Source organism: Propithecus coquereli, unplaced genomic scaffold, assembly GCF_000956105.1.
Source record: "Propithecus coquereli isolate 6110/MARCELLA unplaced genomic scaffold, Pcoq_1.0 Scaffold785, whole genome shotgun sequence".
In the NCBI taxonomy this organism is placed as follows: Eukaryota; Metazoa; Chordata; class Mammalia; order Primates; family Indriidae; genus Propithecus; species Propithecus coquereli.
This window is the reverse complement of record NW_012154007.1, coordinates 1,158,341-1,181,882: the sequence shown is the minus strand read 5'-3', so window position 1 is coordinate 1,181,882 and position 23,542 is coordinate 1,158,341. Positions and strand designations below refer to the sequence as shown.

The 23,542-nt window shown below is 51.4% G+C and overlaps 1 protein-coding gene across 1 annotated transcript in view; it reads right to left on the bottom strand.

Moving 5' to 3' along the window:
- The window catches only part of STK32B (serine/threonine kinase 32B), a 401,427-nt gene that overhangs the window by 46,655 nt on the left and 331,230 nt on the right, over positions 1-23,542 (bottom strand). Inside the window, exons 6-7 of the mRNA XM_012662846.1 lie at positions 14,649-14,686; positions 6,735-6,824 (exon numbers count right to left, since the gene is read on the bottom strand). Coding sequence (XP_012518300.1) covers positions 6,735-6,824; positions 14,649-14,686 — 128 coding nt within the window. The remainder of the gene's footprint in view (positions 1-6,734; positions 6,825-14,648; positions 14,687-23,542) is intronic.

The following is a 23,542-nucleotide window of genomic DNA, read 5'->3' as shown; positions in this document are numbered from 1 at the left end:
GGATTGCTTGAGCCCAGGAGTTTGAGGTTGCTGTGAGCTAGGCTAACGCCACGGCACTCACTCTAGCCAGGGCAACAGAAGTGAGACTCTGTCTCAAAAAAAAAGAGAAAAAAAAACCGCTACCTACGCATTAGAGTGGCTGACAACAGCAACAACAACAGCAGCAACAGCAGCAGCAGCAGCAAGAGGACAATACCAAGTGTTGGCGAGGACGCAGAGCTCCTGGCTCTCGCATACGTTGCTTGTGGGGATGTAAAATGGTCCAGCCATTCTGGAAAACAGTTTGGCAGTTTTATAGAAAGTTAAACACACATTTAAGAAATGATCCAGCAATCCCACTTCTAGGTAATTATTCCAGAGAAGTGGAAACTTAAATTTGTACAAAAAACTGTATGCAAATGTTTACAGTGGTTTTATTCATAATTTTGTAAAACTGGAAACAACTCAAATGCCCTTTGCCTGATGAACAGATGAGCACATGTATGTACATACACGTATTTGTCCAATAGTGCTCTACTCAGCAATAGACAGGAATACACTACTGATACACACAACACGAATGCATCTTAAATACACCATTCTAAGTGAAAAAAAGTCAGATTCAGGCCAGGCATGGTGGCTCACAGCTGTAATCCTAGCACTCTGGGAGGCCGAGGCAGGAGGATCAGTTGAACCCAGGAGTTTGAGGTTGCTGTGAGCTAGGCTGACACCACGGCCCTCTAGCCCAGGCAATAGAGCGATACTCTGTCTCAAAAAAAAAAAAAAGTCAGATTCAAAAGGCTATATCCAATATGATTTCATTTATATGACTCTTTGGAGTAGGCAAAATCATAGGGGTAGAAAATCCATCACTGATTGCCAGGGACTGAGAAGGAGGGAACTTTGGGTGGGGGGTGTGAAGTAACTGTTCTATATCTTTATTGTGGTGGTGTTTATAAGACTGTATTTGCCTGAATTCATAGAACTATACATTGAAAGAGTACATTTTAAATATAAAAGTTATTCATCAAAAATAAGCATCTCAAACTGCATATTTATCAGTTTGGTGATTTTTAGTGACTGTCTTCCTCACGAACACTCAAAGCAATGAGGGCAGGACTACTGTTTTATTCACAGATGCATTTCAGCTCACAGAACACTACCTAGAACACAGAAGGTGCTCAATAAATCTCTGTCGAATGAATGAATGAATGAATGGCTCTCAGAAAAGATAACGGTGGCAATGCAGCCTCACTGCCCTGGGGTCGAGTGGCTCTACCACTCTCTCTGGGATGTTTGTGGGCAGCAAACTTCACTTTCCTTAGCCCCTCACATTTCTGGGAGGCGCGCACGGGATCAGGCGGAGGCCCCGTCACTCCTGCGTGCTCACTGTGGCATCCCTGGGGAACAGGGCTGGGCTCTGGTGAGTGCCGGCAGCACACCAGCCCCTCATCTCCATAGTGCACCTACTATCCCCTGGCCCGTCCAGCCCCTGTAATGAATTAGGATTTGGTTAGAGTCTCTTTTCCTCACTCGTTGTGAGTCCATAAGGCAGGGGAATGTCAGATTTGGCTTTGGGGTGCCAATGCTTAGCATATACCAAATAATCACTAATTAATAACAACAATAACAGTGACGACAACGTATCAGCTACCAGTTTTGGGTATTTACCGCTTAGCATGATGCTATGTGCTTTCGTACTACCTCATAAATCCTCACAGACAACCTACTGAGGCATACTGCACGAACCATGAATCCCGTTTCTCGGACGAGAAAACTGAGAGGTCCGGCAGTTTGGCTGTCAATGTTTCTGGAGTGTTATCACGCTGAGCACTTCATGTGTATTATGTCTGGTAATGAGATTCACCCAAGTCCATGCAGCCACTACGTGGAAGACACCCAGGTTGCTCCATGCGGAAGCCCACACATCACCTGGACCCATCCCTGGCGAGCCTGGCCTCTAATGCTTTTCTGCTACCCATTCGTCTCTCCATGGTCACCTGTGAGGCTCTGATCCCACAGCCCGATCACGACAGTCTCCAGCACTGAACCTTCCTCTGGTTCCCTAGGCTGTCACCACGGCATTCAAGACCCTCATGCCTTGGCCTGACCCATTTCTCCCTCCCCACCTCCTCTCGCTCTGTAAGCCGTGAAACAATGGAGCTGCCCTGTTGCCGCGCACACAATGCTGTCTCACTCCTCTGCCTTTGCCCGGGTGCTCCCTCTGCCTCAGTGTCCTCTCCCTGCTGCTACCAAACAGAGCACACCCTTGAAGTCTAACTCAGATTGCCCCTTCTCCAAGAGTCTGTCTCAAAATTGTCCAATAAGAGTTTATCTCCCTCTTTTCGTGCCAGCACCTGCCCTTTCCTGGTGCTACGCTATTGTCCCACCTCAGCGGGGTCTGACACAGCTACGTTCACCTGCCCGTCTGCTCCGCCAGGTGCTGAGCTCCTGGGCACAGGAGGACTTCATTCCTCACTGTAGCCCCAGTGCCTAACCCTGAGCCCTGCGCCTCCTAGACGCCCTGTAAATGTTTGCGGAACGAAAGCCACGCTCTTCATTTCACCTCAAATTAATACACTCTGAAGCCGGGGGGGGGGGGGTGGCTGCTGGAACATTTCTGACTTCTAATCTGGCACATTTTAGAAAGATTTTTTCCCTCCAATTGTGAATTCCATCTGCTCTTTTAATTAATGAAAATTCAGTTCTATGCAAATGTTTCTTCTGGGATCATCCTTTGTGAGGCACCTTTGGGAGCTTACTCATCAGACCGTTCCCTGAATCCGTGTTTGGAACCTTCTGGGAACTTGTTATTGGGCCTTTGAACTGAATAGCTCAAGTGAATGAAATCAACAAACCTGCCACTTGGCATTAGGAATTTACAGCCCTGGGAACAGCAGGGTTTGACTTTGTTGAAAGAGCTTCCTTAACCCCATCTTCCCCTCTAAACTCCCGTGCCTGGTACGGTTCCCCTACGGTAATAGGTAATAGATGAAAATACACCTACTTGGAAAATCAGCTGTGTCCTCTACAGCTCATAAACGTCTCTCCTCCATATTTGTTCATTAATTCAGGCCCGAAACGTCTCTAATTAGAAGGACACCAGAAACTCTGACTGTTACGTGTAGCTGGGACAGTAGATGAATTTCTTGGTCTGAGAAATACGGCTTTATGCAGGAGCTCAGTGTCAGGAAGGCAGCTTGGCGTAGTGGTGAAAGCGTGGACTTCAGATCCAAATAGACTTGGCTTCAAATTCTGGGTCCTTCACATACCAGCTGTGTGACCCTGCGCAGCCTAACTAACCTCTCTGGACCTCAGGTTCCTCGTACATAAAACAAAAGAGACATCAAAATCTCTCAAGAATTTTCTGAGGATGAAATGTGAAGACAGGCATGCAGTAGGGTCCCTGTCCGTGTTGGGTGTCTGTCCCTTTTGAAGGTGGGGCTGCTGTGGAGGCAGCCAGCTGGGTCACCGCTGCTCTGCTTTCTGAAGAACGGCACAGAGCTGCCTGGGACAGCTGGGGGTCAGGAGTGAGGCCGAGGGAGCCGTGTGCAGTCTCTGAGGCGGTGCCCGGTAGTCCGGCAGGCATGGCGTCAAGAACAGGGCAGATGGGCAAAGCTGGCAGAAAACTACCTGGAATTTCTCCAGTGGCCCAGGATCTACATTCCTTGAGATCAATTCTCTTTTTGGAAACATTCTGAAGGCAGTTGGAACTGATTTACAGGATTACAGGGGAAGCTCCACGTGGAGCGCCTGCGGGCCCTCCCTCAGGGGGCGTCTCCCTCCGCCCCTCCCTCCCTTCCAGGCATGGCACCCCTGAGGCCTCCGAGGCGATGCTCCTCCCCCCACGTCGTCCTGGGCGTCCCACCCGCTCCCTTGGTTTGCTGCCCCTCTGCGCCGGCAGCGTCACACTCCACAAGCCAGTTCGGGCCACTCTCTGGGCGCCTGGCGAACATCTGGGGGGTCTGAGGCCCCACAGACACCGCACGTCCAAACTCACCACTCTGCCACCCCACGAACCTGCTGCTCTTGCTGTGTGCCCACTGGGAACACCATGTAACCTACTCTGCTGCGCCACCCAGAGCCCCGGGGGTGACCTGACCTCCCCCTCTGCCACTCTCCATCCCCTCAGCCGCCGACTCCTGCCCATTTGGTCTCTCCCGAGTCTTAAGGCAGTGACCTCCTTGGTCAGAGAGCCCTAGCTCTGGCTGCTTCTGAAAAGGGATTTAACAAAGGTTAACAAAAAAAGCCTTATTGGACTTTTTTCCCAGCCTCTCAAGGGGACTATTTTCAAGTGAATAGACTCACTTGTATGTGAATCTGCTGATATTAATGTTCTTGCTAAAGGGTCACTCCTGTCACGGAGGCCAGGTTAGAAGTACCTCAGGGCTTGGTTTTTGGAGTCACACTGACCTGGGTCTGACTGTCACCAAAAACGTCGACTTAGCAAGTCACCCAACCTCTCTAAGCCCCATTCCCTTAACTCTAAAATGCAATAAAGAAGTGTGTCTCCCTCATGCGTGTGGGCATTAAAGGAAGCCGTGGGTGGAAAGCACTTAGCTCAGTGCCAGGCCCAGACTGACTACTCGAAAGCAGCTTGTCTGTTGTTTTTACCATCACAGGTATTTGTTGCCAAGCTTCATTTATTTAATTCATTTAATAAGTTAAAGATTAATGACATAAATAGTGGATTCTGGGGAGACCATGGCATAGATTTGAATCTCCATAAATCTGCACAGAAAAACAGAGTAAATAGATAGCTAAACCAAAAGCCCCATGGATGCATTTACTACAAAACTAAGTTGTCCCCTCACCCCTCCACGTGCAAGTGGGTGGGAAAAAAGACACCCCAGGGACAAGACTTCTGTGATAGTGATTTCTATCCAGGAAGAAACAAGAGAAGCAGCAAAGCAGCATCTCATGGACCAGAGAACAAAGATCTCCAAAACAGCCGGCAGCTCTTCACTGGGAAGCACAGCTGACCAATTTGAGAACCGGTGCCGAAACTGCGAGGAGTCTGTCTGACGCAGCCGTGGGGAGGGCAGAGGCCCCTGGCCGGCTCTGAAGGAGGCAGAGCAGACCGGGACATCAGAACTCTTCCATCCATCCGGCCACGGCTCCTGCCCGGAAAGAGCCCCAAAGAAAACCGTGCGGAGTAGAACAAAAGGGAGCAGGACAGGGCCCCGCAGACGAAGGAAGGAGAAGGTCCCGACAGACAAGGGAGAGCAGAACCAGGAGCCGCAGAGAGCAAGCTGCCTTCGAGCTCCACACTTTACCGAAACAGCCGTGGAGAAAGGTCTGCTCGGTTAGGAAAGCTGTCCCGAACCACATGGTCCTCTCAAAGTTCAGGAAAACAAATTTCACATAAAAATGAGCGGCATAAGTGTATCAAAGTCAAATTCCATACAAAGGTGCTACAAGACATAGAAGAATAAAGAGCAGAATACCACGATGACAGGGAAAACACACCAGAAAGATGTGCCAACAAAACAGATCAAAACCGTAACCTACTGTGTCAGGAGTTAAAAGACACCACGGTGGGTTGTTTCCTGAATGGCCTCCAGTGAATCGGGCCTTCTGGTGTCCGTGCCCCAGGCTCTCTCCCGCGTGGTGGCTGTGTGGCTTGCCTGGGCTGACTGAACATCAGGAAGCGTGACACAGGCAGAGTCTTGGTAAGCATGGGGGACTGGCTATCCCATCTCGAAACTGTGTGAAACTAGGGGCTCACTCTGGCCCCCTTGTTATGGAAGACCAAGCAGAGGGAGAGGCCTGTCCATCCCAGCAGGCCCAGCTGAGCCCAGCCCCAGCTGACCTACCAGCTGGAAGCAGCTGCATACGGGGGCCCAGCCCAAGCCAGCAGAAGAACCACCCTGTCACCCCACAGAACTGTGAGAAACAATGCACTGTCCCTGTTCCAGGCCACTAAGCTTTGACAGGATTTGTTACACAGAAACTGACAGACAATATAGGCATTCAGAATTAATAATGAATAAAGACATTAAGAACATTGTACACGACATAAAAGAACAACATAACTTAGAATAAAAATTTCAGAAATCAGGCTAGAGAGCTCAGGAAAAAATTATAAATACAGAGAAAATTACTTCAAAAATGAAGACTTCACTAGAAAACACACAAAGCAAATAAGTACAGCAGATGCCGCCCTAAGGGAAAGAAAGATGACATTTTTAAAAGAGGACATTTTTAAAGAGGTGAAGGAAAAGGTAATAAAGATCTGAGAGAAAGTGACAACCGTCAAGGTTTGGCACAGAAGGCCCAACATTCAGAAAATGGGCATCCTTGACAAAGAAATCCAAAGCTGGGAAGTAGAATGCCTACTGAAAATGATGAGACTTCCACAAAAATCCCTGATGGAAAACCACCACCTTGGAAGCCCTGTGTAACTGAGAATATAGACCCAGAATGACCAAGACTGCGTTAGATTCTGGCAACGCTACTGGACTTCAGTGGAAAAGAAAATACTTGTTTTATTTGCCCCGTCCCAAGCCTAAGCCGAGGCTTTCTGGCTGGGCAGGCGTTCTCTACAAAACCCAGGGAGGGAGGGTGTTCCCAGCAGGGGAGATGGTTTGGAAAAGGGCCCGAGCTTCGCGGGAGCGTGGCACATCCTGGGAACCCGTGGACCCTGGTGCGGGGCGGGAGGAGGGTGTGTGACGGGTGGCAGGTGCGACAGAGAGGGACGCCGAGTCTCAGGCACTGGGCCCGACTACACCAAGGGAGGGGCCTGGAGGACTCACCCATGTAGGGCTTGGTGCCAGCCATGGAGGAGGCCTTCTCTGCCCCTTTCACCACCGTCGCTATGTTGAAGTCTGTAATGTGAACGTGTCCTGTAAACACAGAAACAGAAATTCCAGTTAGCGAGAGCTGCAGGGAGCTGGGTTACCTAAAGCTGTAGCCTGCCAGGTGGGGTACAGGCAGAAACTATTTGAGCTTCTATTTATAATATTTTATCTGATACTTTTAAAACGTCTGTTTTGTGTGCATTCGTTAGAATCTGAATTCATTTGGTAGTACATGCATATTATTTGTAAATAAGAATGTTTACATTGAGGGGCAGGATACAAAAATTCTATGGATTAAAAGTTTAGAGATATTGATGCACAGAATGAAGCTTCCTGGTACACAAATGAGACAGGTTGGTCCAGGCTCCCTCTGTCGGGAAAATTGTGGGTGGGCTGTGGCTGGGAGGGGCGTGGGCAAAGAGGGTTCTCTTGCCCTGGGGATACTGCCTGTTCTGCTGCTTGTCTGCTATTGTCAGAGGGGCCCTTAGTACTGTACTGGAGGAATTTAGTAGGAAGGGGGCTGGAAGGTCGAGATCATGTACCACCCGGCCTGAAGTGATGGCAGCAGATGGTACCTGGGTAGGCTGGGTGTAGCTACAATGTAGGTGTTCAAGAAACAGACAAGGAAGGAAGAGAGAAGGAGGAGAAGGAAGGAAGGGGCAGGGAGGGAGGAAACACCTGAATGGTCAGTGCTTGCTCTCTGGGGAATTTGGTACATAAAAGACACCAGCTCTAAAAAAAAAAAAAAAAGACACCAGCTCTGAGAGCCATGATTAATAGATACAAATGCAATTCCACTTCTATCTGTCTGTCATCACAGCATGTATAGACAGCTAATTATATTTTCATCAAATCTGAGAGTGGTATTTGGGGTGTGGAATGTAAATACATAGGCGGGTGGCATATGCAAAACTCACTTTGGGGGGACTTGGAGAACACCTCCAAGATATGGGAAGACTCCTTCTGGAGCAGGAGCACTGAGACGTGCTGAGAGGCCCATGGGAGAGGCGTGCCTGACATGATCAGCCACAGTGGACAAAAAAAGCACCACGGTTTCACTTAACAACCCTCCTATCTCAGGCTCAACTGCCAGCACTGATGTGTGAGCACGCAACTCGGCCGGGGGCTCTGTGCATGATCCTAGGGGGTACGCAGCAGTGAGGCGCTTACTGTAATACTCTCAGGGTGCTTGTGGATGAAGCCTAGTCACCCAGCCAGGCCTTTGGTGTGCACAATGTTCCCATCCAGGTACTGTTCCTGGGACATGCCCAACCTGCTTCAGCCTCTGGGGTTTCCTCAGGCCTCTCCCTGTGGCTGGAATGAGTGTCCCCACGGGGCCATCCGCAGTCCTGTCTGCAGAGGGCAGTGTGGAGGAGTAGTTGGGTGCACACGCTCTGAGTCAGATCGCTTGGTTTGGTTTCTCAGCTTTGCTGGGACTAGCTGCGTGACCCTGGGCAAATAACTCAATCTCCCTGGGCCTCAGTTGCCTCATCGATAAAATGCGAAGGATGATAATAAAATGACCATCTCAGAGGGTTGTTGTAGGAGCCAGGGAGTTAATACACATGAAACGGTTAGAGTGATGCTGACACGCAGGACATAGAAAAGCTTCCTGTAAGTGTTTGCTCTTAGGTTAGCATCATCATCCTGCCAAGGCATGGCTCAAAACCCATCTTCCCTGCGGGGCCAGCCCACTCCTTGCCCTTCCCATTCCCTCATTCCCAACACTAGCAGAAAAGCAAGTCCACGGTCCTGTCTGGCCCGAGAGGCGTTTTCTTCGCTGCTGCGCCCTGCACCACACGCACAGCTCGGGACGCAGCGGCTCGCACCATCACTGTGAGAGCATTCTGGAGCCTTCAGATATGGCTTTTATTTGGTTTTCTTTCACTTCCCCCTCTTCGAAAAGTTTAGTATTTGTATTGTGGAAGTGATGGCAGCTCGTTATACAAAGAGCACAGGACATGTTTTTCAGTTACCCGGTTGCCTCTGCCCAGCCCCATGGAATCACGGGTCCAGCCGGCTCCTCCGTTATTTCTCCCTTTGCTTATGCAAATGTCTGTCCACGTGTGTCGGATTTGTTTGTTCTTACAGCAATGAGATCACACTCATGGGCCATTCTAGAAGTTACTTTTGCATTAGCCACGGACCATGGACATCTTTCCAAGTTAGTACACAGAGGTCTACCTATGAGATCCAAAATCTCTTATCCTTCATTCTAAATCCAATTTTTTTAAACAATTTATCTGGTGATAAGATTTTACCTGAAACTTCTTTTTTTTAGTTTTATTTATTCCGTTTAGGGTGAATATTTATGTTTTTCTATAGAAATATTAATCTGCTTGATTACAAGGCATTCCCCCAAATGCCTATGGGATATTATATAATATACAGAATAGATTATTTTAAAATATTATTACATATTAGATCTGATAGACACATTATTTTATATTATTATTGATATAATTACTTAATACAAATGTTTTTAGATTTGAAAAATTCTGAATTATGAAACCACACCTGCCCTAAGGGTTTCAGATAAGAAATCGTGGACCTGTAGTTGCCGAGTATTCCATAGTACGGTTGTATCATATTTTATTCAACAATTCCCTAATATAGGTATTCAGGTTGCTTCCAGTCTTGTTTGCTTAATTGTTTGTCTTATTATTGTAGAATATACGACAACAAGCATTCTTGAATGTATATTTACATATTGGTACTTTTACTTTGATTGGATAAATGCCCAGAAGTGGGATTGCTGAGTCCAAGGGTAGGCATATTATGTTTCAAAAGATTATAATTTATGCTCCTACAAATAGAATATGACAGTGTGTATTTCTCTGCACTTTACTAGCACCAGTTTTTTTCCCCAACATTTTCATTTTTTTCTTTTTCTCAAACAGATACTTTAGATCGCCTAAAGGCTGGCCGCTCCAATGGGGGCCATACATCTGTACTTTGGTGTGATGGACCCAAGGTTTCACTTCTGACAATTTCCATATAGCACTAGTTGCTATTAGTGATTCTATGTTTCACAAATCGCATGGTGACAACGGTAGAATGGAGAACAAGTCCGCCCCGTCTCCACATCAGCAGCCTCCCTGTGAATTCGCCACCTGGAACCTTGGCCAGTTTCCAATCAGAGCTCCTGTCTACAGGTACACTTACCCTTTGCTCGGCTGGATATATTGCGAATCTTTTCTCCTAGCCTATTGTTTGTGTTTTGACTTTGTTTATAGTGCTTTTTGCCATAAAGAAGTTCTTTGAAAAGCAAACAATATGTCGATTTTATAGTTTTTTAAAATATTTTTGACAACTTTCCGGTTTTCAGAAGCTCATTTTATCCCCTAGATTTTACATATTCTTTGATACATTCTTATAATACTTATGCAATTTATCTTTTATATTTAAATCTTACAACTATCTGGAATATAGGTACAGTAAGGCCAACAGATCAGAAGACAAGCCATTGAAAAGACGGTTTGTTACTCACAGTTACCAAGAGGAGGGGCCGGATCGTGCCCCAGGGAAGGACCAGGGCCGGTCAGGAAATGTGGGCCGGAGCCTTGACTCCGTTTCCGTGGGCAGGAGTGGGTAAGGCAAGGTAGGCAGGCTTAGGATCGGCTAATCTGAACGATTTCAGTGGGCTCTGGGGTCAAGGGTCTGTCTCCGGTTGTCTGGTACCTGGGGTGATGCGGGCAGGTGGATGGTGGCCTCCAGCATGAACTTCCTGTGAAGTTCCTGTGAGGTCGCCATGCCTGGCTCTGGGCGGGCCGGTGTGTGTTTGAAAAACCTGCCCTGGGGCGAGCTGTCTGCCAGCTCTGGGACTGGTGGGCTCCGGGAAGGGCAGCCTCTCCGGCTCAGCAAGGCCACAGAGGCCAATGCCACAGAATACGGAAAATACGAGATACGGTTCATGCAACAAGGACAATGCATTCGCCAGGACAGTGTGGCTGCTGTGTTACCAGCTGCTGGAGACCCAGGTCGGGTCTGTGACGCCCTGGTGCCCATCCCAAGGCTGTGGAAGCCACTGTGTTCCTCTGTGATGCCGCACCCCAGATGCTCCGTGGACCTCACTCTCTCTCAGGATCCTCCTTCCAGGAAGCCCTCCCTCGCCACTCCTGGGCCTCAGCGACCTTCTGCTGCCCCACAGCCTCACCCTTGTGCTGTCCTGGCACGGACCCGCTGGGTCGTCATCCCCAGTTTACGTGCGGTTGGAGCCCCTGGAAACCGTAAAATATCCCAACGCTCAGCACTAGGTCCTGTCAGATGAATCCGTGAGAGCCCGTGGAACTTGGGACCCCAGGAAATGCACCTCTGTGCCGGAAAGCCACCACCTCAGATCACGAGGTCCTTGAGCGCAGGGACTCTGGGTCCTTTGGTCACCTGGCACGCGCCTGGCCTATGGCAATTCAGGGCGAGGGCCACTTCCCTCCTGCGCCTCATGCAGGGCCCGTGGTGAGGCATGAGGGCGGAAAGCAGGCGCTTCGGCTGCCTCCGCACTTCCTTCCCCGCGCACCTCTGGGGAGTCAGGCGCCCCTGTAGGAAGCACCAACTGCCCCTGCCCACTGTGCGAGCGAGCGCCGCTTCCATCTCCCCGCCTCCCCGTCAATGCTGCGTCGGGTGGTGGGAGACTCCAGTAAGTGCCCAGCGCTGTGCCCCCTCTGGATCACCCCTGCTGCCGTGTGACTCTGCAGCGCCCTGCCCCCACACTTGGTTTGGCCACCTGCCTTGCTCTGTCTGCCGTGACGGAGGCAGACACAACCCAGGCAGAGGCTCGCGTGGCTTGAGGCTCTTGCTTCTGCCGTGGCTGTGAGCAGGCTGCGCAGCAAAGCCGCAGAGGAAGAGCCCCGAGAGGCGGGGCTGAGGCGTCTGGTCGGCCAGGCACGGCCAGGGTCGCAGACAGCAGACGAGCCTCAGACACGCGAGCCCAGGCGGCTCCAGCCCGCCTCCCCTCGGCCCCCAGTCCAGCCCCGCCCAGCGCACCCACAGCCCCACAGGCCTGTGAGCTAACCGGAAGTTTCTCGCGTACACCATTGAAGTTATGCGGTTTCGTTACCCAGCTCTGTTGCATGGACAGGAAATGGACACGACCCCTCCCTCTCCATCTCCAGTGCCCACTGCCTCAGACTCTTGGCCCAGAACGCGCTCAGCCCCCTCCCCCAGTCCTAAGATGCTGTGTCTTCCTTCAACTCTATCTCGCCTCTATCTCGTCCTCTGCTTTCCCTGCTGACCAGAAACCCCAAATCTCCCCGCAGAATGAAAGTGCCCTAAGACACAAAACCCACCCCAAAGGGTCAGAGAGCAAAGCAGACGCGAGGGTGCAGAGCAGCTTGCGGGGCACACTTGGACTTTGTGTAACTAGCTGATCTTGAACATCATGAATAAAAAATCAAAGCATGCATTTAATCATGTTTGCATTTCATCGGAAACAGAACTAACCGCCTTGTTCTCTGAGAAAACACTCGATGCCGTCAGTGATGGCGCCTTGAGACAGCAATGCACAGTTGCTGTTCTGTCGAGCTGAGGTGCACGTGGCCAGCACAGATGCACCCTCAGGAGCCACTGAGGAACACACACCGCCCTGCCCCTCTGTGGATAGCACACGTTTCGTGGTGAAGGATTAGAAGGTGTAAGGTTAATAAATAAAAACCCACAAAGTAAATGGCCCACACATTCCTCAGACAGCCATTTCTCTCTCCTCTCTGTGACTCGGCCCCCACCACGGCACTGCCTCTGAGGTGACACACGTCCATCTGCGACCACAGGTCTCCTGTCCCCCCAGCACCCCTAAGCTTCACGGTCTCTCCCTGAGCACACTGTGAGACCCACAAGTGCCAAGAGACCACGTTTGCTGCCTTCATCGTCCTATTCCCAGAACCTGACAGACGGCAGGTGCTTGAGGAGTATTTGCTGAGAGATAAAAGTGAGGTGGCCACAGATTCAGGCTCTGCTAGAAAAACTGATCAGCTTCTGTCCTCACATTATAAAAGCAGGTAGGGGAGGGCCATGGGCATAGATGCCTCTCTTTCCCTTCCCTCCTAGGAGAGGAGACTTGTCTTTTGAGAGAAAGTTCCCTGGTCCTAAATTTCTTGTCTGCACTACCTGAAAAGATGGACTATCAGCCATTCACCTCTTAGTATGAAAGAGTGCATTCAGCACACCTAGTGGAGATACCTTGATGGAGTGGGAGCTCGGGAGGAGGAGATTGGGCTCAGGGGCACTTGGGAAGTGTGCAGGGTGCTGCAAAGCCAGAAGTCAGCGTTGGGACACAATGCAAGCCAGCCATGTGAGGGGGTGGTGACGGATGGGGAGCTCAGAGGGTCAGGATGGGATCTGGAAGGAAAGTGGGAGAGGAAAGCGCTGAGGTGCCGTTGAGGCTGGGTGCAGAAAGGGAACAGGTGGACAGACATCCAAGAGCACGGGAAGGAGGAAACCCGGAGGAGACTGTGTGCGAGCAGCCTGACCGCTCGTGTGCAGCAGCCTCAGGAGAGTTGTGGCCACGGGCCGTGAGAACTGAGCGTGGACCATGGAGCCGGACAGGCCCTGAGGATCCTGCCCAGAGCCCAGCCCTCCACACTCCTACGTCCTGGACAGCCTGCGGAACGTTCCCACCTCCAACCCTCCTGCTTCCGAGATCGGACTGTGTGCTGTGTCCTGCCCTGATGGAGGACGGGGACAGGAAGAGGAGGTGTTAATACCCCTTCCTAAGCACTGGTGTTCTGGTGCTGGGATGGGTTGGCGGCCTTCGCGTCTCACCTGAGACCTTCGCCCCCCTGCAAGGTGGCCGGTTACTCCTGTGCTGCTGCTGGGAAGGCCGGGCCTCAGAGGCACAGCCCCTTGCCCAGGGACATGTGGCTGGCTGGAGGACTCAGCTGCGCTCCACATCTGAGGATTCTGACTTCTAGATACACATGGGGACCTCAGTTTCGCTTCCTCTTCAGCCCCCATTTGGATCCCCAGCCCCGCCCGGTGACCGCCGCAGCTGGAGGCAGCAGCTGCCCTTCCGTCCAGGATCACGGTGGTTTCAGCCCCACTGCCCCAAAGTGCTGAGCCTGGTGTCAGCATGTGATGCCGACGTTCAGACGGTCTCACCCACTGCTCCTGTACACAGGGATGCATACTCTGAGGTAGGACACGCTGAGCCACACTGGCAGCTCACGGAAGGTTCTAGGGGGGGCTGTGAGACAGAGCAATGACCTCAGCCTGCAGGGATGGGGAGGGTGGGGTGAAGGAGCTGTGTAGAAGAGGTGATTCATCCCTGCGTGCCTCAGCAGCACCTCAGAGAAATCGCTACCTGCTCTCTCGAGCCCGACCCCTGAAAGGCGTTGAGGGACAGGCCCCTGAAGCAACACCTGGGTATTTAGTTTTTAAGGCTGCAAGACTGCTCTTGGCATCTACTGCGATTGATTGTCAAGGCCACTGAGCATTCTTGGGCTATGCCCTAGACTCATGGTCCTTAAACCTGGCTGGGCATCTCATCTGGATGCTGACCCCAAAGACAGGGGCCCAGGCTCGCTGAAGCAGGATGGAGTCTGATAAGGCCAACTCAGGGAGCCATTGACACGGGGCCTCCCACTCAAAGTGTGGTCCACGGACCAGCAGCGTTAGCCACGTGGGATCCGTTAGAAATGTAGCATCTTAGTCCCTAAGTCAGACCTACTACATTAGCTCAGGAAGATACCCAGGGGATCCACGTGTACCTGAAAGAAATATGGAGAAGCCAGACATAGCCCTGGTTCAAAGTTCATTGATGATGAGGAGGAAGGATATAGTCAACCCTGAAACCCAAATCACCGAGAGCCCCCAACTTCCCAGTGCCTCAAACTTTTCTGCTGCAAGAATCCATATAAAAGATGCAGACACACTTACCGTGCTCGTCCAGCAGTATGTTGTCTGGTTTGATGTCTCTGTAAGAGAAAACAAAGAAGCTGGCAACGTGATTCCTGGGCCCAGGGACGGGCACATCCACAACACACACATGGGACATGCTGGCCACACCCAGGGTGCTCAGGGCTCCCCGGCCTGCGGGTTTGGGGAGGAGGACAGTAATTAGTGTGGACAGCACATGCTTCATAGTGAAGGATTAGAAGATGCAAGGTCAATAAATAAAAACCCACAAAGCAGATTGTCGACACATTCCTCAGACAGCCATTTCTCTCTTCTCTCTGTGACTCGGCCCCACTGTGCCCGTGGCCTGTCACCCGGGCCTCTGCTCTGACCCTGACCAGGCTGTCAGGACCCTGTGTTCTTACTTCCTCTTCTCCTTCCTGGAATGACAAGTAGATTGTTTGAATACATTTTTTCCCTGAATATTCTTAATTGCTGGCCTCTGAACTCCGACTATGGTGACCGCACATGCTCATTCAGCACATGATCTGTGCCAGCAGGTGGAGGCATTCCCCCTCCCGCCGGGTAGTCCAGCCCTCCCAGAGGGGCTCCACGTGTGTGTTAGGGCGGCCACTGAGCACAGCTTGTCCTTTCTGGGGATAGGCAAATATAGCCCTGGGCCAAATCCAGCCTGAGGCCTGTTTGTGTATGGTCTGTGAGCTGAGACTCACTCTCACATCTTTAAAGGGTTAGAAAAACAAACAACACACACACACAGACACACAAATGCAAACAAAAAGGAATATATTAACACAACAAGGACTAATGTGGTCCTCCAAGCCTAAAGTATTTATTATCTGGCCCTTTATGGAGAAAGTTTGCTGACTTCTTTTAGGGTAACACAGTGAACCATGTGCAGCAAAATCTGGGATGGGGAGTTTCTGGAAAGTTCTGCTGTACATCGCCACATAGCAAAGTGCCTCCCAGTCCCAACTGGTGCTTTTTCAAGGCTGGGGCTTTGATTTCTTCGTCTCTGCATGCCTGTCCCTAGCACAGTGCTCGGCCCCGGCAGCCACGCGTGCAGCGCCACTGAGAGCAAGAGCGGAGAAAGGAAGGTGAGGGAAGTCCAGCGTCAACCCCAATTTACTTATTATTGACATGCACCCAGGTGCTGAAGCTCTGATTAAAGCAAATTTTACAAAGGCATAGACTTTCACTTGTTTATAATGTCAAATTGACTGAGACTAATGATAGCTTTCTTCAAAATAAAGAGCAATTGCTCCTGAGTTTGTCAAATGTTAATTCTACCTGAAAACACTGTGGTTATTTGTAATAATGCAATGCAATGTCTATGGGTTTGAGGATGAAAGAAGAAATCATCTACATATTTAAATTTTTATTTTCATTGTGATTGTTCAAACCGGTGAGTATTGACAAGCTTTAAGTAAGTGGGCCTCTGTTGCCAAGGTCACGGAACATCCACCGTGAGCAGAGAGGTGCTTAGGGGTGATGAACTTGAGAACCTGCAGAACTGAAATAAAAGGCAGAAGACCCAGAGTCAGGTGTTCGCGGATGGAGCCAGCAAACGCTCGGTTCCTGCCCAGGCAGCTCCTGGCAGGGCTTCTCAAGAAAAGGTGAAAAAGGGGAACGATACGTGTCAAGAGTGAAAACACAGCAGCACTCGTTGAAGGCCCCCCTAAGGCATCACTAGGACTGGGTGACATCCTGCAGGGTGTGGGGGCGAGGGAGGAGGTGGCCGTGGCCCAGGGCCACAGACCAAGACAGAATTGGTGCCAAGACACGGTGGGTGGGGTGAGGGGTGATGGACCTAGGGATATGTGGTCTGGGGCACTGGGTTGGATGACCCAAAATTAGTGTCCACACAGAACCTCAGAATGAGACCTGACTTGGAAGTGTCGCCTCTGCAGACGTAATTAGCTAAGGGTCTAAGTCATCCTGAGTTTAGGCGGGGCCCTAAATCCAGTGACTCATGTCTTTATGGGAGAAAGGAGACGGAGACTGGGACACACAGAGACGCGCGAGAGAAGGCGCCACAGGAAGACGGAAGCGGAGTGATGCGGCCACAGCCAAGGGACACCTGAAGCCACTGGAAGCTGGTACAGGCCAGGAATGAGTCTCCCCTGGACCCCCCCAGAGGACGCACAGCCTTGACTGCACTTCGATTTTGGACTTCTGGCCAGAAATATGAGAGAATAACTTTTGTTGTTTTAAGCCACCAGTTTCGTGGTCGTTTGCTGTGGCAGCCAGAGGAGGCCAACACAGTGGGCACAGAGGAAGCAGAGCAGGCAGACGAGGGCCGCAAATCCCAGGCACAGCTGAGGTCTCACCGACCACAGCACGGCCGTGGACAAGCCCCTTGTCTGTCCATGCCTCAGGCTCCACGTCAGAAAGGCCTTTCTCACGGCACCTCGTATCTTGAGAACAGAACGGCGGCACAGACGTGGCGGCTTGGTGACTAGACCCCACAGCTCCAAGGAAAGGGGCTGTCCCTCCTGGAGGGTCCAGCCTGGGAGCCAGACCGCCTGGGAGCCCACCCAGCCCCTCTCCAATGACATGCGCGGTCCCTGCTTGTCTCCTATGCTGTGCAGATTAAATAGCTGACACATAACACACATTCCTTCTGTGCCCACCCTTAGCCTGGAGCAGAATCTCCACCACTTATGGGATGTCCCCGCTGTGTTCCCGTGTGAGCAAGTCAGACCCGCCCGGCCAAATGGAGTCCGCATTCCAGAGGAGAGGCCAGAAAGCATGCAAATAAACGGCACGATTGTGAGTTGGGACAAGCGCTTTGTCAACTGGATTATGATGAGGTTCATACATTTGGAAAGACAACTTTATTTCTCATAAAGGGTTGCAGCCTGCAAGTGGCCATCTCACAGGCCTGGAAGCACAGCCTTGGGCAGAAGCCAAGAGCAAGCACTGCCAGGGAACGGTAAAGGGAACAGGAATCCCTGCTGAGTGGGGTGGCCAACCATATGTTTAATGAGATGTAGAAGGAGTCATGAGTATTTCTGAAAGGAGAAACATGCAAGTGCACAACTGAGCTTCATGCCCCTTCATAGGTCACATGTAGAAAAAAATGTTGGCATTAGTGTGATCTGAGGGTGGAGTTTTTGACCCTCTGATATCAAAAGGTGAAGCAGAGGCCACCTATCAGGAAGGGACACTGATCAGCAGAGCCAAAAGTACAGAAGGGAAGGGGCATGCAAAGGTGGGTTGCAATTGGCCATGGAACAGGTCTCCCCAAAGGCTGGTTCTGTGCGGCCTTTGGGAAGAAAGCCCCATGGCAGGTGGCAAGTGAGGGGTATAAAGAGGCATGTCCGCGAGCTCCGAACCTCTCATGGCTGAGATTCCAGTTTTTAAGGTTTCTCTGGGGTCCCCTTGGTCCAAGGAGGGATTTGTTCAGTCAGCTGGGGAGCTTAGGATTTTATTTTTATTTTTCAGCTTGAAGAAAGCAAACCAGGGTCTAGAAAAAGGAGACCTGCATTTGGCAGGGGGTCAGGAAGGCCTCTCAGAACAGGTGACACTAGGTTGACCTCTGAACGCAAGAAAGAGCCAGCTGTGCCCATCAGGGAGCAAGTTCTCACTTTGTGCACGAGGAGGAAGAGGCTGAGAGGACAGTGACCTGACCTGGGATGCACTTCTAGCCCACGGAACCAGGCAAAGGTAATGGACATCACTCCCTCGATTTGGGTATGTTGTATGGCAAGGCTGTCGGATGCCATCCTCACAGCTGTGTTATGTCACCTAAGACACTGTCCCAGCAGACTAGAGCAAGAGCCCAAGGTGCGAGCCACCATATGTCAGCAGGCCACATGGCAGGGAAACGCAGGTGTCCCCAGGAGTGACAGTGACCTCCAGCAGACAGGTAGCAAGAAAATGGGGACCTCAGTCCTGCAGCCACAAGAACTCAATTCTGCCAACAACCACGAGAGCTTAGGAGAGGACCCTGAGTTCAAGACAGGAATGCAGCCCAGTGGGCCCCTGGTTGCAGCTTTGTGAGACCCTAAGCAGAGGACCCAGTTAAGCGTGCCTCGATGCCTGACCCGTGGGAAGTGAGAGAAATAAAGGCAAGTTGTTTTAAGTTGTTCAATTCGTGGTAATTAGCGACACTAACGGTATGATCTTGGGCCACTTACTCTGAGCCTCGTCTTCTTCATCTGGGAGTGGGAGCAACGGCAGCTCTCACTGCTGCTGTGAGTGTCCGGCCAGACGACGTTTGCACAGGGCTCAGTGCAGCTCCCGGGGCGTAAGGAGTGCTGAGATAAGTAACAGCGACGAGACTGTCACTGCCCCTTCAAAGGGAGCGAGGGAGCGCGGGTCTCTCTCACGTGGCACTCTCTGGGCAGATTCCGCACCGCCGTGTGGAGGAGATGGAGAGTCAGAATCCCTTAGGATTTAATAAAAATAGCATCTTGTGGGAGAAGCATCTTATCAGAGCCTGCAGTTCACTGGTGGCAGGACCATTTCCTCCAGCTTTATTTTTCACATTGACCGTACCTCAGTTCTAGAGCGTTGTCCATTTGGAAATGGGCTTGAGTGTTTGGAAAGCTCACTGGGAGCCCTGCGTGCGTGGGAAAGGCCGTGACAATGTTTTCTGAGGACAGGCCCATAATTTCAGAGCTGGGCGAAACGACGCTTTGATGGAAAGTACGTGTGTGAGGCTGTAAACCTCGCCCGCTCTCCAGTTATTCCATAGCCCTCCAATGAAAAAGCACAGAACGTCAGCTGGGCTATTTTAAAAAGCAGAACAGAAATGGCTCTGGTCCGGTGGAGCCCATGCACAGCCGGCAAAGGGGGCCGGGAGGACACTTCCGCCTGCCTCTCTCGGCGGGGGGTGTCTCAGTAGTCAATGCTGGCAATCTTATGCAGCAATATAGAAAAATTAGGACCTGAAGGCCAAAGAGCCAGGCTTGGGAGTGAAGATCTGTGGCTCTTTCACAGACGGCCAGTGAAGGGAACACGGCCGTGTGCGCGGGAGGGCGGGGTGGTGGGAAACACCGCATTCCTCTCTGGAACTCGGGGTCCTCTCCCAAGCTCTCCTGGCTGTTGGCAGAATTGAGTTCTTGTGGCTGCAGGACTGAGGTCCCCATTGTCTTGCTACCTGTCTGCTGGAGGTCACTGTCACTCCTGGGGACACCGTTTCCCCGCCGTGTGGCCTGCTGACACATGGCAGCTCGCCTGTGGGAGAGATCGAGTTCCAATCCCGAGTCTGCCTCTCGCTGGCCATGTGGAGGCGAGCGCACTGCCCTCTGTGAGCCTCAGTTTCCTCAGCTGTAGGCAGGGTAACAGTATCCTCTCCACGTGCGTACAGTGGGGACTGGACGAGATGGTTCTTGTGAGAACACATGATTGCCACTGACAACAGAGGGAGCAAAGGCCGTTCAGCGCTAAGGTTGTGTCAACAGAACAGACGCCGGGGAAGGATGGCAGGAGGCACTTACCGGGGTCGGGGGTGATTGGGGGACTCGCCTTGGCAGCTGACCTCAGCTGAGTGGGACTTTGCACCCATCCAGCAGCAAGCCCAAGTGGGTCAGGGCGAGAAGGAACTGGGTCCTCAGGTTTGGCCTCTCTCGCCACATTGGCATGGATTGTTCTTCCAGAAACTGTGTGACAACGAAGAAACTGCACATCGCCACTACTCTTTATGCATGGCTTCCTTCTCAGCTCTCTCTGCTTTCCGTGGAGGCGGTCCGGGCGCACGCCACAGCTCTCAACGCGATGCCCCCACGTTAGCGGCAGCGTGACACTGCCCGGCTGACCTGTGAGAAGCACTCACCGCGTGCCGGGCGATGGGACACGTGTGACGTGGACCTAGCAATGTGCGGGGCGATTCCGTGTCGGGTGCCGTGAGAGAAGGCCTTCGTGCGTCACTTCACTCAACCCTGACACAGCCCTCAGGGGCGAGCATTGCTGCTCCTGTTTTATTGACGGAGAAAACCATTTACAGACGGTCGGTGATGTGCCAGGTTCCCCCTTGCGCTTTGTCAAAGGTCAGACGGTAGCGGAGCTAAGACCTAGTCTCAAGTGAGCGTCTAGACCAATGTTCTCTGCCTGCGGGTGGGAACTAAAAAAAGAAAAAAGAACCAGGGTTCCCGGAATTCTAAAGCAGGCAGTAATAATTTGAGGAACATACTCGTGACAAATATCTAATCTGATTTTTTAAAATTATGTTATTCACATTTCAGGATACTTTTCATTTATTACAACACCTGCATGCAAAGTTACACTCTTTTTTTTTTTTTTTTAATATGACTCAAGTGGCTTTCCAGAGCACGAATCTGACCCTGTCCCTCCCCTACATACAGCCCCTTAATGGCTTGCTGGTGCCAGACTCTGGGATTCTACGTCCCAGTATAATCTCAGAAATGAAAAGTGAATGCCGAGACATGGTTGTCAACTTTTAAATCTGACAACTAAGGTCGTTAAAACTAACTACTAAGCACTGCCATCTTATGCGAACGACAAAAGGGGAAACCGAGGGAGCCGTTTCGACCCAGAAGAGTCACAAGGACATCGTTTTAGACTAAAGCAGAGTTGACACATGCCCGGGCCCACGTGCAGACACGTGTTTAGAAGGCACCGACCCAGTGGCCGGGTCAGGTGTCCTCGTGGTGTTTCCTGATCTGGCCAGTCAGCCTGGTCCTATGCCCTGCGGCCCAGCCCCCGCCATCCCCCGTGCTCCGGACCTCAGGCTCTCCCTAGCCTTCTCCCTGGGCGGCAAGCCCTTCTCCCTGCCGACACCCTGACTGGGGTTTCCACACGGCTCAGCTGCAGGCTGCCCTGGAACGCTGCGGTGGGCTGAAGAGTGTGTCCACGGAGCTCACGTGCGCCTAGTACCTTTGAATGGGATGTTATTCAGAAACAGTGTCTCTGCCAGACCAGCACGTCCATCCGTGCCAGTGTGTGGCGTCCTTGCAAGGGACTGTTACTTGGCCATTGAGGTAGTTTGGTTTTGCACCTAAGTTAAGATGAGGCTGTACTACAGTATAGCGAGCCCCAAATCCAGTGACTTGTGTCCTTGTAGGAAGACAGGAAACAGACAAATACCCACAGAGAAGAAGGCCTTGTGAGCACAGAGGCAGAGTTTGGAGTGACGCAGCCACAGGCCGTGGAACACCAAGGATTGCCTGAGATCCCCAGAGCTGGGAGAGAGGCGGCGGACTTACCTTCCCTCAGAGCCGCCAGAGGAACCAAACACGCCGACACCTCCATTTCAGACTTCTGGCCTTGGGGAGGGGCAGACTATATCCTCCAGCTTCGAAGGTCCTCCATGCTCTGGGACCATGACTTTGCCCCGACAAACGGGGCAGGACGTACCAATGTGAAAGGGGGGATTTTACAGCTTCTGTCCACGTGGCCTCTCTGCCCAGGCTGCCATCGGGCAGGCAGCAGCTGGGACGGTGCTGGTTGGGGTCTGGCCGGTGGAGCTGACCCGTACCAAGTGCCGACACTCTACCAGTGATTGTCCAGGCCCCCTGCATGTGTTGCTCATGGGATCTTCGTGACAGCCGTGTTAGTGTCCCATGGCTGCTGTAACAGGCCACCACAGACGTGGTGACTTAAATCAACACAGACTCACTCTGTCGCGGCTCTGGAGGCCAGAAGTCCAAAACGAGTCTCGGGGGCTGAAATCAAGGTCAGCAGGGCTGCATTCCTTCCCTCTGGGGGCTCCACGGGGGAGTCTGTTCTTTGCCTTCTCCGCTTCTAGAGGCTGCTCACGCGCTGTGACTTGGGGCCCCTTCCTTGTACCACCGCAACCCCTTGCTTCTGTCGTCACAGCTGCTGAGACTGCCTGCTTTGTATAAGCAGCCTCATGACGACATCCAGGATGACCCTCCCTCTCATGATCCTGACTCGATCGTACCTGCAAAGTCCCTTTTGCCGTGAGAGGTGACGTAGCTGCAGGTTTGAGGGTTAGGGTGTGGCATCTTTGGAGGGAGCGTTATTCATGCTACCACACAACCCTCGTGGGTGGTGTCATGGACGGAATCGCGTTTCCCTCGAATTCGTATGCTGAAGTCCTGCCCCCAGTGTCTCAGAGTGTGACTGTATTTGCAGACAGTGTCTTTAAGTAGGTGATTAAGGTAAAAACGAGGACATCAGGGTGGGCTTGAATCCAGTCTAACCAGTGTCCCTGTAAGAAGAGGGGACTAGGACACACGGAGGGGCCTGTGTAGAGGGACGGCTTTACGAACAGGCAGCAAGAGGGCGGCTGTCTGCGAGCCAGAGAGTAAGGCCTCCAAGAAAACCAGCCCTGCCAGCACCTGCATCTTGGATTCCAGCCTCCAGAACTGGGAGGACATCAATTTCTGTTGGTTAAGCCATGCAGTTTGTGATATTTTGTATTGTAGCCCTAGCAGACTAACACAGGTAGGCACTACTATTATCCCTATTGTATTGGACAATAAAACTAGTGCTGAGAGGCGATAAACACTTTCCTGAAGTCATAGAGTCAGTACACAGCAGAGCCAGGATATACCAGAGACCCATGACTTAATTTGAAGGCACGGAAGCAAGTTTTTAAATGTAGGCAGAGTCTACTAAGGTCTTGTATTTAACATAAAACCTCATGTTGCCACTCAAATCATTTTCTTCTTGCTTTATTTTTTGGGAGAGAATGAGCCTTTGATTAAGCCATGCTCGGAGGTTGTTGATTTTTCTTTAATTCTGCAAAGAACACACATCAGTGTGGTTGACATTGATTAATTCAGCTTAAAGGCTGTGTCACTCCACAGGGTGGCCTGGATGTTAACTTGGTTACAAAGGCAAGTGCATTCAGCTAATTATTCCCAAGTATATCTTGGAGAGATTTTGAAGCTTTCAGGATTCACAAACATGTTCAAGGATGCGCTGGGTTCAATTAATTCCTTCATGGATGGTGAGCTGAGGCATAATGAGGGGTTATCGTCCCA